The sequence below is a fragment of the Pezoporus occidentalis genome, unplaced genomic scaffold (assembly GCF_034315485.1).
Source record: "Pezoporus occidentalis ecotype Australia unplaced genomic scaffold, CSIRO_AGI_Poc_V1 ctg3, whole genome shotgun sequence".
NCBI lineage: Eukaryota > Metazoa > Chordata > Aves > Psittaciformes > Psittacidae > Pezoporus > Pezoporus occidentalis.
In genome coordinates this window covers 12,074,367-12,089,406 of record NW_026914940.1, presented here as the reverse complement: position 1 = coordinate 12,089,406, position 15,040 = coordinate 12,074,367, and the positions used below count along the sequence as shown (strand labels likewise).

The following is a 15,040-nucleotide window of genomic DNA, read 5'->3' as shown; positions in this document are numbered from 1 at the left end:
GTGGTAGATTATCCTTCTATAACAGCCCATTCACACTGCGATAGCACAACAGGGTGATTTAAGGGTAAGAGGAGAGTCAACCAGAGTTTCACCCTGATTATAGTAATTTCTGTTCTTTTTTGGATTTCAATTACATCCTTTCAAGTTGCTTTAATGTTGGATTGTTGATTTCTTCCCTAATTTAACAGTAATCTAAACAGATAATAAACACAGCCCACCAGGGGAAAAAAAAGTAACAAAAATTCAGGATATAAATCAGGACTTTGACTCTAGCCAGCTCAGTGACTTCTTCAAAGGACTTACTGATATTTGAATAGTAAAACATGTCTGTACCAATAACAATAATTAAGTACTATATGCCTTTCATCCAAGGATCTCCAGCTGTAGCTCACAACAACACTGCAAATTAAGTACAGCCTCTCCATTTCACAGGGATTTTATTTACAGCCAGAGAACCGCTCAGTAACAGCACATGGAACAAGGGACAAATTCCTTGAGGAGCTGTGAAAGGAGATATTTTTTATACCAGTAATGCACCCATTATAGTATCTTTACCTTTGACTCTATCCCCCATGCATACATAAGTCCTGTGGCTTTCTTTTGCCCACCTACAACACACGGTAACAAAAAAAAAGACCTGTTTCCTAAACCAGAGGCCTGTCCTGCTAAATCTTCACTGTCCATTAGGAACAAAAGATTTCTACATCCCCAGGAAGCCCCACAGAACTGCTGGTGTCCACCCAGGGCTGACACAGCTCCCGCATGCTGTGACGGAAACAGTCCATCACCATAGTCTTGGGTCACGGACTCAGCCTTTGCCCAGCCCTCCACTCCATCTGTGTGCTTCTACCAGGAGCCAGTGCCACTGGCTGAGCCCAGTGTTATCAAACTGCCTCTTAAAGAGGAAAGAGGCAAAAGAACAAGACAAATGGGACCTAAAGTCTACAAGAGCAGCCATAACTCATTTTGGGTACGATGGTCACTGTGGCAGCACCCTGCTCTCTGTCAGCCCCACAACAGGTACAGGACTAGGGAGGATTTGCTCCCTCATCAGTGGGGAAAAAAACCTGGGTGTGAAACTGCTCACCTAAACCACACTCTGTTCAAGGAGAATCCAGCCTTTTCTTTGTATACCAGTGGCTGCTTGTGCCTGGCAATATCGAAGTATGGTCCTGTTTACCCAGCAGGAAACAGGCAGGGTGGAGGCATGAGTCAGCCCACACGTTCATCAACGAGACGTCCAGACTCTTCTCCATTGCCTAATACTTGCTTCCCCACCTCCTTGGTCACTCTTAAATTGTACCAGCATGAGCTTGAAGAGGTGCAAGAGCTAAATGGCTATCATTCCTCCTTCAAACAGAATAGACTAGACTAGAATAGTTCAGTTGGAAGGGACCTACAATGATCATCTAGTCCAACTACCTGACCACTTTAGGGCTGACCAAAAGTGAAAATGCTTCCTAATGTCCAGTTTGAATATGTTAAGTCTTGTAGTCCTTTTGAAGAAAAATGGTTGTGCTTTGGATCAGCAGTGAACCTGGGAGTGCTGGCACATCCCAACCTACATGCATCTTCTATAGTTTTCCACTAGCACTCCAGATATCACCTTAAATAATCAATTAGCCTCACAGCTGCAAATGGGAAGCATCAGAAATGCATTCATAAAGTCAATCATTGGGCAGTGCTCTATGGTGTATATAGTCCTATGCTAGCGTCACAGATTCTTCTACTTAAAGATGTTTGTCTCTTTATTTCATCTTCATGCTGTTCTGCTAACTTCTTATGTTTGTTATCAGCATTCACGGATCAAGTGTTTTGGCACAAGGACTAGTTTTTACTATGTCATATGAAACCTGGCTGAAACTCAGTTCTCATTTCAAAGAAGCCTCAACTTTTGTTTTCATGCCTTACTGCAACAATAATCAATACATCCAAATTCACCACAATTTGGTTTTGTATTTAATACTTTGAAATGCCATTTCAGAATTGCACAGGGCTATATTATGCTTGCATAAATGCTTACACGTCAATTACAATTCAAAATGTTGTATTTCACTGACCCTGTTACTGCACATTACTGACATGTTATTAAATAATGAAAGAAAAAACGTGTTAACGCAAATGTGTGGATAGGTTCAGTTTTGGAGAGCAACAGCTTTGCAGTAAATCTTGCAAGTACTTCCTTCCATGAATCAATGAAAAAAGAAAATTAAAATTAATGAAAGTAATGAAGCAGCTTAAGTCTGTAGCTGCCTTTGGAGCAAACATGTCTCAGTCTGTCTTACACCTCCCTGTTGTCTTGGGAAGCTTGGGTAATTCCCAGATGCAGCTCAGTGCATAGAGCCCAGTCTGAATTGATACCAGCCAGTCCTTCTGTCACCTTTAACACGTATCTGCACAATTCTACCTTCCAGTCGTAATTCTCAGTCCAGCCATGAATTAGACAACAGATAAAGGAAGTTCCTTATCTATTCCTCCATGTGTCCTGGTGTGAAGTCTACAAGCTGCACCGTGCTTGCTGCAGCACTGCCACTGCATGCAGCTGGCAGCCAGCAACATACTGCTGGGAATCTGTCTTGGCTCTTTTTTCCTAGCTTCGAAACACACTAAGTGCTGGCAGGATCAGGCCCACACTTCCTGGCTTTGGCTGAATGAAATGCAAGGAGGATTTTAGGGTGATTTCAAAAGCAGATGAGGAAACATTTTTAGTCCATGCAGCATGGCCTCATTCCTCCAGAGAATGTCATGTCTCCTGTGCTGTCTCTGTATTATGTCCCAAGACTTTAAAAGCACCAACAGAACAAATTTCACCTCAGAGACCTATTTTTTTTTTCTATTCCTTAATATCAACATTACAAGATGATGAAAAGCTTTTTATCCTGCAGTAAGATTTACTGCTTATTGGTATTATTAGCTGAGACCACTCTCACATGCCCTTTCATTGGAAGGGGATGCTCCTCCTTTTCAGCCTGACATTAAACTTTAATGCTGCCACCAAAGACACTTATCAGTAAAATTTCAGGTAAAAAAAAAACAAGAAACAGAGTAAAAGGACAGATTTAAGTAGTAATTATTTTAACCTAGTTTCTCCCAGCCTGAAATGTAACAATGGCACCTGTGTCTAGAGGAGAATGACACAGATGCCACTAAGATGCTCTGCATCCTTTCTGCTGTTACCATGTTTGTACTATTAAAAAAGAAAAATCTTATACATTCATTTTGGCATTGGTTTGTATTAAAGATTTTCCTCTCGGTCTCTTACAACTTTTTTAATCAGGTAACAGGCAAGACAATCCCCTACCTCCTTCAGAGTGAACCCACAGACAGGTTAGGTGAAATGCTGGCTCTAAAAGCACCAAACTTTGCTCCCAAACCACCACAGAGTAGACACAGAATCTCTTAACTGGGGCCACTCTTCAAGGAGAAGCAGAAATCCTGTGCAGGGCTACCAGCTCTAGTGGGAAAACCATATACATAGCTTCCTTCAAGCCCATTAAACCCACATTTCACTCCATCTTTCTAACGAGTGGAGATGATTCAGTGCCAACAAGTAGGTATTTCCTTCTGGGTCCTTTAGCACAGATATCTTCTCATGCTGAACACCAAACCAATTCAGCCTGGTCCCACAACCCTGCTATGACATGATCTCCAGCCTGCACTGGAGTAATACCTGTGATGGAAAACTCATGTTTTCTATGTCCACACTTGGACTTAGAGGAAAACTAGTTCAGCTATAGTCCTGAGGAGTCCTTTTATGGACAGCACAGGCTTTGGCAGCCTGTCAGCAGGGCTCTTTAAAGCCATCCAGCAAAGTGACACCATCAGTTCTAAGATCTATGTGTGTCAGGTCACTGGGTTATAAAACAGAAGTGTCATAAGCATGTAAGGACATGGTTTGGGCTCTGCTGTGAATGAAGATCAAACTATTTTTGTGGAATCAGATTACTATCTTGGGATAATATATTGGGTTTCCATGGCAAGGTTTTGGCAGCGAGGGGGTACAGGGGTGTTTTCTTTGACAGGCTGCTAGAAGCGCTCCCCATGTCTGACAGAACCAATTCCACACAGCTCAAAGACGGACCCACCACTGGCCAAGGCTGAGCTCAGCAGCAATAGTGGTAAAATCTCTGGGATAATGTATTTTAGAAGGGGAAAAGTTGCTGCAAAGGAACAACTGCAGCCAGAGAGAGGAGTGAGAATGTCAGAGGAGCAGCTCTGTAGACACCCAACATCCAGCCATGGTCAACGCACCACTGATACATTCCAGTGCAAATGGGTGGCTGCATTGTTATAGCATTTCCACTAAGAAGTATCAGATCCAGTACTCAGAATTGTTAAGAAAACCTGAAATAGGTAAAGATGCAAATCGATGGGATGCTGCTATTACACTGCAGCTAGCACAAAGGGGAGGTACTGTGTGTTCAGATGGAAAAATCTGCCTTAGACTGTACTCTGCACGGTTTTGGACTGCAGTGAAAATCAGAAGTCACTCTTTCCACAGGACGTGACAGCAACAAAAATTAAAACCATGACAACAAGCAGTATGACTCTCCCACATGTTACTTCCTAGTTACACCTAAGAACACACGTATTTGTAGCGCGCCTTGAAAAAGTCAGCTCTGTTGCAGATGTACCATGAGAAATGAGTGTGTCCTGAATCAGTCCTCTTGGCCTTCAAACAAAGCTGAGGACCAGGACAGTGACAGAAGCTGAGAATTACAATATAGTTCAAAAAAAGCGGGGAAAAATGCTAAAAGAATGAAGCCAACATGTGTAAAGCATCGTTACACAGTGCTGATTCAAACAATGCAACCTGCATGGGTATTTTTATAATATGCTCTAAGGCTGAGAGAACTCCAAATTCTCACGCTAGTGGTACAGCTGGCAAACCTCAACATCTCAAGCTATACATACATATATATATACACATATATATATATTTCATGTATATATGAAAAAAAATAGTGACCTCTATCAATAACCACCTTGATTTAAACTTGAGAAAGACTGCTTGGGTAATTGCTCTTTCAAAATTGCACTTATGATTGTGGCCGGTTATCACTGACTCTGGTGGTAACCACTTGGTCAGATGAAAGGCAGAAGCAAAGTAAAGCAATACTAAACAATAAAGCAAGGGGGCAGGGTGGGGAGAACTTAAAGTCAGACAAATATAAAAAAAAAAAAGAAAGAAAATGACACAGATACTGATATAGTTTCTGAATTACGTGCAGGAGATTACAAGGGAACCCCAAACCCCATTTTGCTCTCTCCTTTTTCCCTTTATCCTTCTGTAAGTGCTGAGAATCAAAGGCATTACACCCAGCTTCTGAGCAAGCCAACACACTGTAGGAAAACAAAAAAGCCATTATTTGGATGGAAGAATCAAGTCTGTGTTATTGACTTGACTGGTCCCTTTATATCAGCAGCTGGGAGAGCAGGGATCAGAGTCTGCTGGTGTGGTGCAGCTGTTCCACATATGTTATAAATAAGAGCTGGTAAGAGCTCATCCTATTTTTAGCATTATAAAAAAATCCAAACCAAGAATTCACAGAAATCCCCCATTACTGTCCTGTAAGTGGAACTTTTCTTCTATTCTTGACTTACATGCCCAGAACTGAATGGACAAAACAGGCCATTCTTAAAATAATAATCATTGAAAAAGGAAAGAAAATGTAATTTAGTGCAATTAGATTAAGCCAGCCCCAAGGACGGAACCAATTACTGCGTACAGCGTCTCTTACTTCAAAAGCAGACACTTTATCAGGATGGAAACGAACCCCTGAGATTCTATTTCTAATAGAAATGTTGGATTACTGCACTGAAAGGTTTCTCTAATACAATGCAAAAGCTGAACCCAGCACCATGTGGCTCAGACACCACCACCCACCCTCACTGCGTTGCTGTGTGTGTCCAGAGCCCATTGCCGGCTCCTGTTTACCCACCCCAATGCTGAAAAGGCCAAATCCCAGCCCCAGGCAAATCCCCTGCTTACCTGTTTTCAGGGTCTGACACTGCCATGTTGCGCGTCACGTAGCACATCTTGAGCGGTATCGTCTTCTTGTCTCTGTGGATGGAGAGCGAAAGCTGTGACAGTGGGTCAGCAGAGGCACAACCCAGGCGGGGAGACTCAGGAGGAGGTGTCTCCCATCCAATTTCTGAAACAGGGGAGCCTTTCTTCACATAGGGGGTCGCTTCTCTCATGTATTTCACTGTGGAAAAGGAAAACAGAAAGGAAAGCAATAAATAAATGGATATTCAGTAGTTGCATCCCAAGTGAGTTCTTTGAACTGGTATCAACCCTCAGCGTCATTTATTATTTCTACTTGTCCAGCATCAGAGCATTGGAAGCTGTGCAAATAGAGAAGAGGGAGATCTGACTGCTGACAATCTCAGTATGGTGCAAGGAGTAAAACAAGGGAAAAGAACAAGAATAGGTGACATAAGACGTATAGCTAGTATAAGGCCAGGAGAGCCATCCAACCACTACTTCACAGGCTGTTAAGTCCTCATGCATCCATTCCTGTGCACAGAAGCCATGACCTCATAGCTGAGGTACTGGGAAGTTTTTAAGAAAGACATTCAAACAAGTGGCAGTGAATCTATTATTCCGCTATCTAAAATGTTCCAGTGATACTCCCAGTGCTGCAAATTCACATCTCACTTCTGGTTCACGCTTGTCATTGTCATGCCACTGATCTCAACAGCTATTCTGCTTGCTGAGAAGCAGTTTTAGCTGATCTACTTTTATCTATATATGGAATAAACAAGAACCAGTTCACCTCTTAGCCTTCTCTTGGGGAAAGTAAATTGAGTCTGAGCCCTTTGTGAGAGTGGAGGTGTCAGATTAGATCTCTTCTCAGCCTGTTCCAATGCTTTTTTCCAGTGTGTATAGGGAAAGTGAATGTAGGATTCCCAAATGATTTTTAATGTGTTCAAAAAAAACCTCTTTCACACTCATACTTTATATTCCTCTCTTTATGCAAGCAAATATTACAGCATTTTCCCTTTTTTTTTGGTATTATTTCAGCACTTCAAGATCAATTCTGCTTTTGCTTTTCATGTGTTTGGCAAATCTGCCAGCCTTCACGAACCTGACAGAGCTTAGCTCTCCAATGTACATCCCTGTGGCTGCTTAACTGGCTGTTGCCCCTCGATGGTACCCATGACTTAAACAGTGACAACGTGAATTGAAAAGGGCAGGAGCACCATGAGCTTAAGGAGTTCTGAAAATGCTGTGAGAGAAGATTTCAAGGAAACCATTCAGATCATCATGTGAGCTTGCCTGAAGAAACTGGGAATGACTGAGTAACAAAAAGATGGGTAAATTATAAAAGGGCACTGTGGTGAAGGAGGTTAAATTAGGGAAAGCAGACTGATATTTTTAAGTTCAAAGTGAAAGCAAGGGAAGTATTCAGAGGAGTGGAGAAGAACACTGTGCTTCTGTCAAAGCCACAGATAAGGTATTTTCAGCAGCACTATTTTAAAGGCACTTCATAATATCTTTACCAAGAGCAGTATCTGTGCAAAACTAGAGTCCAGGCTCTGTGAGCATCTATTGCCATCTTTTCTCTAAAACTCTTTAGTTCAATTCTTGCCATTTCTTCTTTTGTAAAAAAAAAAAAAATCTATTAACTTCCATTATAAGGACTTAAGTGTTTAGGTATTTTACAGGATATTCCTCTGTGAGGAGAGCCATTTGTGATTTATCAGAAATGCTGTCCTACCCAACTATGCTGGTTTGATTTCTTTGCCCCATACTATTCTGAGCAATTTTTGCAATTAACTTCTCCTGCTAAGGGAAGAGCCAGCATAGGATTCTTCCATGCTTCCAGAAACTATTTAAGACAAAAGTGGTTGAGATTGATTTTTTTATCTTTTTGTAGACACCTACCTGGAGCCCATTATCTAAAAACCTCTGTCACCTAACTCTCAAAACCAGTGCTCATCCTTGAGTACTCCATAAATTAGCTGACTTTCAAAGATGCTGAAAATAAGCCCCTTTAGCCAGTGTCACACGGGTATTGGCTTTAGCAGCCAGCATCTCAGTTTGGATGTACTGGGAAACGGGGAGACTGAACACATACAGATGTAACAAATCTATTCCTGTTTACACTGAATGAATATGACTTTGTCGATAACTTAGATGGAAGGAACAGCTGAAGCGGTAAAAACCCATGTTTGACTCCAAACAAAAATTTGTTCCCTTTAAATTTAGCGATTATGGATTAATCTGTTGAAAAAAAGTAATCCAGTCAGCTTTTGAACTCCATTACAGTGACATGGCAGCAGATGTGAGGCTAAATAAAGGTCCAGGTTTCAATAGTGTAGCTATTTCATTTGTGCTATTTTCATCCTTTTTCAGCTGCAGCTATATGCACTCGACCTGAGCATCTTTTTAATTAAGGAAAGGAGAGAGGGGCAGGGGGAGGAAGGAAGTTGAAGTGAAAAACTTGGCTCTAAACCTAAGCAGGAACACAAAATGTGAATTTAATTCCCCAGAGACAGGGACAGAAGAAAAGAACCGTTCCTTCCATGTGCCAAGAAGCCAAGTTTCCATGTGAGGCACCAGTGAATTTGTGTCAGGCAGCTGTACCGTTTCACAGGAACTCCTGTGAAAGAGGAAGCAGGAGCAGGAGAAGAGAGCAGAAACACAACCCTCTTTCCACAAACTGAGTCTCAAACACAGCAAAAGCCAAGAAAATCACCTTGAGGAAAAATGAACTATGAAAACTCCTGCCAACTACTGAACATCCAGTTTCTACAAACACTCAACAGGAGATGTTTGCTCAGCCCCAGAGACTTGTATGACCCATTAATATACTGGTAAACTGCTGAACACCACCCTCCTACAAAATTCTATAAAATAATTACAAAATAAAGTGAATATAGGTTTTCTGTCAAAAAACACATTGATTTTAGTAGTTTCTAATTACTTCCTGCTTCTGCCTAAATAAAAGTACAGCTCTCTATATTCATTCCTGAATTCTGCTGGGTCTTACAGCCCAGACTTTCTGGCTCTTGCATATCCAAATGTGTTTCATATTTTAAAAGTCATCAGATGGATACATATAAATGGAATATGGCAGTGGCAGAACTGATCCATTTATACAATTTTTTGTATTATTTAAATTTTCAGAGCCACTGTTTTCCATTTGCTCCATCAATATCCATAATTACATGTCCATAACCAAAGTCCAGTCTATAAATTTAGCTACAATAAGGCACATGGTGTCCAGATGATTCATAAGTTTTATCAGCCATTATTTCCTGTTTACCTCTAAACTCTGGATGCAAATACTGCAGAATGCAAATACTCTGGCTTATACCGATGCACCAGTAACCCTACTACACACGCAGCAATTTATGGCGACCCCATACGTGTCTGCATTTTGCAGCCTGTCCATAACCAGTTCTTAACCCACATAGAAAAAACAAGTTGATACCAATACATGTTATAGGCATATTCCTACTCCACACTGCACAATCCCGGAATCTTGCAGAAAAGTTAAAGTATAAATGAAGTTATACAGATCACTTTCATCATCAAATTTTAAAAACAGAAAAAACATGATACCGATTATTGGATGTTAAAGTAATAATGTGGATAATAGTCTGTTTTCAGACCATTACACAATCTAGCAAGAGCTAGATTTCCCTTTGGATGCAGTAGCACAAATCCAGGTACCACCTGAAAAAGGAAGCTGCTATGCAGAACACTGTTTTTATATATTGCCAATGAAACTACCTAATGGGTTAAACCCCCAAAACAGCTAATAAAATTAAATAAGGCATGCCATTGTATAGCAACTCTGAATTACGTATAACTATTCTATAGGCATGCATGCATATATATGCCTTCAGAACAGATACATGTCTAATATATATACAAACATTAAATATATATCTTATCAAAATGCTACAATTCCTTAAGCCCACCAGAATGTACTCTGCAAACACAGAAACTAACATGCAGGGATTGAGAAAAAAAATCTAATGGTTTCATTATTATAACTCAATTTACTGATAGACTATAATTTCAGGCAAGCATTGCCTAAACTCATCCGTTTGATGCTATAGCTCAACCTCAGAGACCCTTCTATTCAGTACTAATTAATGATCCATACCCTTTTGGTGCACACTAATAAGAAACTGTGGTCAAGTAATTAAAATTCCAATCTCCGGAGCACCCCTCCCCACAAAATGAAGAGGAAGGGAAGTGGCAATCAAATTAAATAATCCACTGATACACATTGAAATCCTTTGCATTTATATTTTGATCTGCAAGACAGCTTCCAAAAAAGCACTTCATTTATTCGCACTTCTGCCAAATCCCAAGTATCCACAATTAATCTTTTGTTACATTCACAATTGACTTTTCTGAGGGGAAGAAGCAGGCTTTTAATGAGAGAAATACTACAGACCAATGTGGTTAGGTTCTTGGCCAGACTCAGTGCTGAGGAACTAGGACTCTTCTGACACATTCAAACTGTTTCCTAGGAGGGAAGACAAAAGACCACTGAAGAGAAGCCAGCACTCCCGAGAAAAGCTCTTTCGTACTACAGGAATGAGGACAGGATATGTAGGTTTACAATATGAAAGCAAAAGGAACAACATACCCAAATCTGCTGTTTGAAGAATGACGATCAAGGAATTTCCCTTTGCAGGGGAAAAGAACAGTCTCCTCTTTATGCATTTGTTCTCTCCTAAGTAAGTACGCAAAGACAACTACCAAAGATAAACAGAAAACATCACCCAGAAACCGCTTGAGGCTATTTTCAAGCAATATGATAATGTTACTGCTACCTAAAGCTAAGTTTTCTAAAGTTCCCATAAATTCACCTTCATCTGGTCTAGTTTCTTCCAGGGTAAAAGATGGCCCAGAGATGAGAAGCCAGGCAACCCCTCCACCATATTTAAGATGTTTTAAGACTGTATGTAGAAATCAACCTTTGGAGTCACTCAAGCCCACAAGTTGAACATAATGAGATCAACTGCTTTTATCAGCTTACTCAGTACGAAGGGGCTGTTTGACTCCTCTGTGCTGAAGTGAGCACACCAAAACATCTGCAAGAGTATTGCAGGCAGCATGGCATACAAAACTTTTCATACAAAAATGATGCTTGGTTAGTTTGAAAAGAGCTGCTAATGCAGAACTAGAGGAGGTCCAACCTGCAGGAATGCAGTTCCCAGCTGGAAAGGAGGTAATCAGTGAAGACGAACACTTCTGAGGTTGTAGATAGCACCACTACAAGTCCAAGTTAATAACACAGAGCCATGTAACAGCTGCTGAAGTGATACTGTCCCAAGAATAAAAAAAGGGGATGATAGCAAAACCTAGATGTAATCACTGTGAGTATATGGCCTTCAGAAGGGAAAAATCAGCCAAGCAAGTCAATCACTCAGCATGACTGTGGTGTTTTGCTTGATGAAACATTAAAACCACAGAATTTGCAGTCTACAGAATTTGCAGTCTAGTAGTTTCGGTAAGGCACAAATTAAAATCCCCCACATGGTATCAAAGCTACTTGTAACTGAAAGGAGAAGTCTTGCTACAGGTTTTACAAACTGTGGCCACGCAATGACAACATAAATGCAGAGTATTTTACACTATTGTCAATGGAACGGAGATTAACAGAGCTGGAGAAAGGTCCAGTGTATTAAAACTAATTCAGTATCATGATACCAGAATTTCTCTGCTAGGATTTAAGTTAAGAGATCAAATTTCCATTAAACGTGAGCAAACCTACAGTGAAGAAATCTACAAAAATGAGAAGAGAATCTGTCCAGCTGCTTGTGCCATCATCAAAACTAAGACCAAATACTTATAGAAAAGAGTTTATTAAGCAGATCATCTAAGAAAATGTGTCGCATAACCCTCTTTCATCGGCTTTAATACGGGCATAAAGCAAAAACCAGTCAACGATCCCGCTTGAGAGTGTTTCCACTCCATTTCCTACAGAAACATCTGTTACTACACTTAGACAGGTAACATCCATTAACATCATCTGCTTTCCCACTGTGCTGAAAGGGATTTGAAATAGTAAACCTCTTGATTTGGCAAGAGAATCAGATTTCCACCTCTGGGAGATGATACAAATGTAGTCAAAATACACACCTTGCGAGAATACAAGCTTCTTTATGCTTTGGCCATTTCTCATAATGTAGTGAGATTAAGCTGAATTTACCATTTTCTGCTGATTTAAAGTTAATTCAGCTGAATTCAGTGTATGTTGTTCAGCCCTTAGAGAGACAGGCTCAGATTCAAATTGCAATGCTCTGCTTTTAAAATCCTTTTTAAAATACATTCAGTGTATTCAATTCACTTATTACATTTTTTCATATGGAAGACATGAATGATGTTTTGAAAGAGTAACTTCAGAAAGATCCAGAAGACAAACACGCCTTTAAGATGAAGCTTACTGAAAGGGAGGGCATTAGCAATTGGTACCAAAAGGCTGCCGGTAAGCAGCCAGGCTTCAAGTTCAAGCTTTCAGTGGGCTACAGACAGGTTGGGTATCATCATCACACACTTGCACCGAAAAAGTGAAGGCAGTCCTTGTTCATAGCAGCTTGCAATCAGCAATTCTGCATGGTTAAGAGAATTTCTTCATCAATGATGTAAGAAGACTTGAGGTCCAGACAGTAGACCAAGGGAAGAGCACATCCAGACCTCCATCAACTAGAAGAAAATGGGAGAAAACAGGGTTCTCTTGGGAAGCCATGCAAGAATGCAGTCTGTGAAACCTCATGAGTTTGATAACCCAAATACAGCACAGGGACCAGCCACAAGGTGTTATCCACAGCAGGTCTCAAAAAACGTAAACACCACCAAAGGTATCTCAGAAGTTAAGAAACTGTAGGAGGAAACTCAGTGGTGAGTCTTGGCAGGAGTCATGGGCAGCCCCTGTGGTTGCCTTCTTCCAGTCTGCACCCTGGGACACCCCTTTTCCACTCTGATTTTCACTGGATATTACGTTCCTGGGCCATTCATACTTCCGTATAACACCAACAATTCTTCAGAGAGTTCCTTTTCTTGTTCCCTTTCCAGAGATGGCCTATGTCTATGTCAGTCTATGATGCAGGCTGATTGAGCCACTGATATTCCCCTTCAGTAAACATTTGTTTGACCCTTTCTGAGTTTCTTCAATGCAAATGTTTCTAGGGTATGAAGGCTTAAAATGTCTTGTAGCATATCAAATTTGTCAACTGCAAAACCTAGTAAGTATTTATCCATGTTCATTCCTCCACAAAGCCACGGTTTTTTACTCCATATAGAGCAAGGCTGAGCAAAGCACACAACTTAGACTCCTCTGGTCTATATTAGCCTGAAAGCTTCGCTTGCAGACAACATTTTCCACCCACTTTTCCCTGATGTCACCAAGAACACGTCACTGCCACCTACCCCTTTTAAGCTCCTTTGTAAGTTACATCACGGGGTTCTAATAATGAAATCCATATTTGAGGCTAGGAAGCAGGACTAATTTCAATGTCAGGGCGAGATTTTTGTTTCTGTTAGAAATAAATTAACAGAAACTAAGCAGACACAAAATTGTTTGACACAGAATCACAATGAAGCCTAACGCTTCAAAGGTCCAAATATGTGACACTTTCTAGCACTTGAGATGATGGAGTGATCAAAAGCAGTCACAAGTTGTCAGTAATCTGGTAGAGAAGAATTTCAAACCAGTAAATTAATAATAAACTAAATGCAGACTTTACAGTTGATGCTGCTCAATACTTTCTGTTATAATTTCCATTACTCATATCTACTACACAGAATTTGTTACAGTTTCCTTCAAGTGATTTAGTTCATTTTAAATTTCGAAGTTTCTGTTTCAATAAATCAGATATATTCAGTTCTGGTTTGTGATATGTCGGTAACGATAAATGCGTGAATTCTAGTGGAAAGGTCCCATAAGCTATTCACCTGCCTTCCAAAAACTACATACTACCCCCAGATATATGCAGACAGATTTTACCTTGTAAATCTTCTGTAGACTCCAGAAATACAATGTTTGGTTAAAAAGGAAATGCTTACAGCTTGACCTAGAAGGAGACACTGATGCTATCTTGAAGAGTACGTACTCAAAGACTACTCACTGGAGAACAGGGAGCAGCTGCATTGAACAAACGTCCCTTATCTAATAAACTAAAAATCAAAGAAGATTACTCTCAAAACCTGCAAGCAGTAGCTATATAACTTACAGTAGCTTTATAACTTACGATTTTATTTAAAATGTGGCACAGCTCACTCGCTACATCACTGTGTGACATTCTGAACTCCACAATCAGAACTATGCAAATCATTCATAATGGAAGTGGAAAACATCTGTAACAGGCAATTTGGGAGCTGAACATGAAAATTAGCAGTCACATTTTGAGAAAAAGCATTGTGGGACCTGTGAGTCACCCACTGATAATCAAACCAGAGCTGCTGCTTGTCTCCAAGGCAGAATGCTTCATAAGTTAGAAAATGATAAAAAGTAGATTTTAGTCCCATGATAGTAGGACTAAGTCATCATACTGCTTGTAACTCTACTCAAAGTACATCAGGAAAACATGGCTTCACACAAAGCATGGCAATGGAGCAAAATACATTTCTTCAGTGGACCTGCAGTACTCAGATTCCTAAGGACTGTCTCCTACCAATCTTGATATTTTATATCATAGAATCATAGAATGGTTTGGGTTGGAAGGGACCTAAAAGATCATCCAGTTCCAAATCCCCTGCCATGGGCAGGGACACCTTCCACTAGACCAGTTTGCTCAATTTTCAAATCTTTTCTCTAAATCTGAGGAATAAATTGATTCAGAATTTCTCATGTGCTGCTCATGCTTGTTGTTTCCCCCTCTGTTAGTATTTATAGATCCCTCTCCAATCACCCACACACTCAGATGGAATTCAAGGTGTCTGGCATCGCCAGCATGCTGTAATTTTTCTATTTACATGAGTAATCTCAAGTGTCAGAACAAATAATTCAACCACTAGTGATTATGTAAAAAAATACATAAGGGCATTACGGTTTTAGAGCTTGGTGTT

General features: G+C 40.4%; 1 protein-coding gene across 1 annotated transcript in view; it reads right to left on the bottom strand.

The window, feature by feature from the left end:
* Positions 1-15,040, bottom strand: part of SNTB1 (syntrophin beta 1) — a 116,858-nt gene that overhangs the window by 49,704 nt on the left and 52,114 nt on the right. Inside the window, exon 2 of the mRNA XM_062627096.1 lies at positions 5,993-6,209. Within this exon, the coding sequence (XP_062483080.1) occupies positions 5,993-6,209 (217 nt within the window). The remainder of the gene's footprint in view (positions 1-5,992; positions 6,210-15,040) is intronic.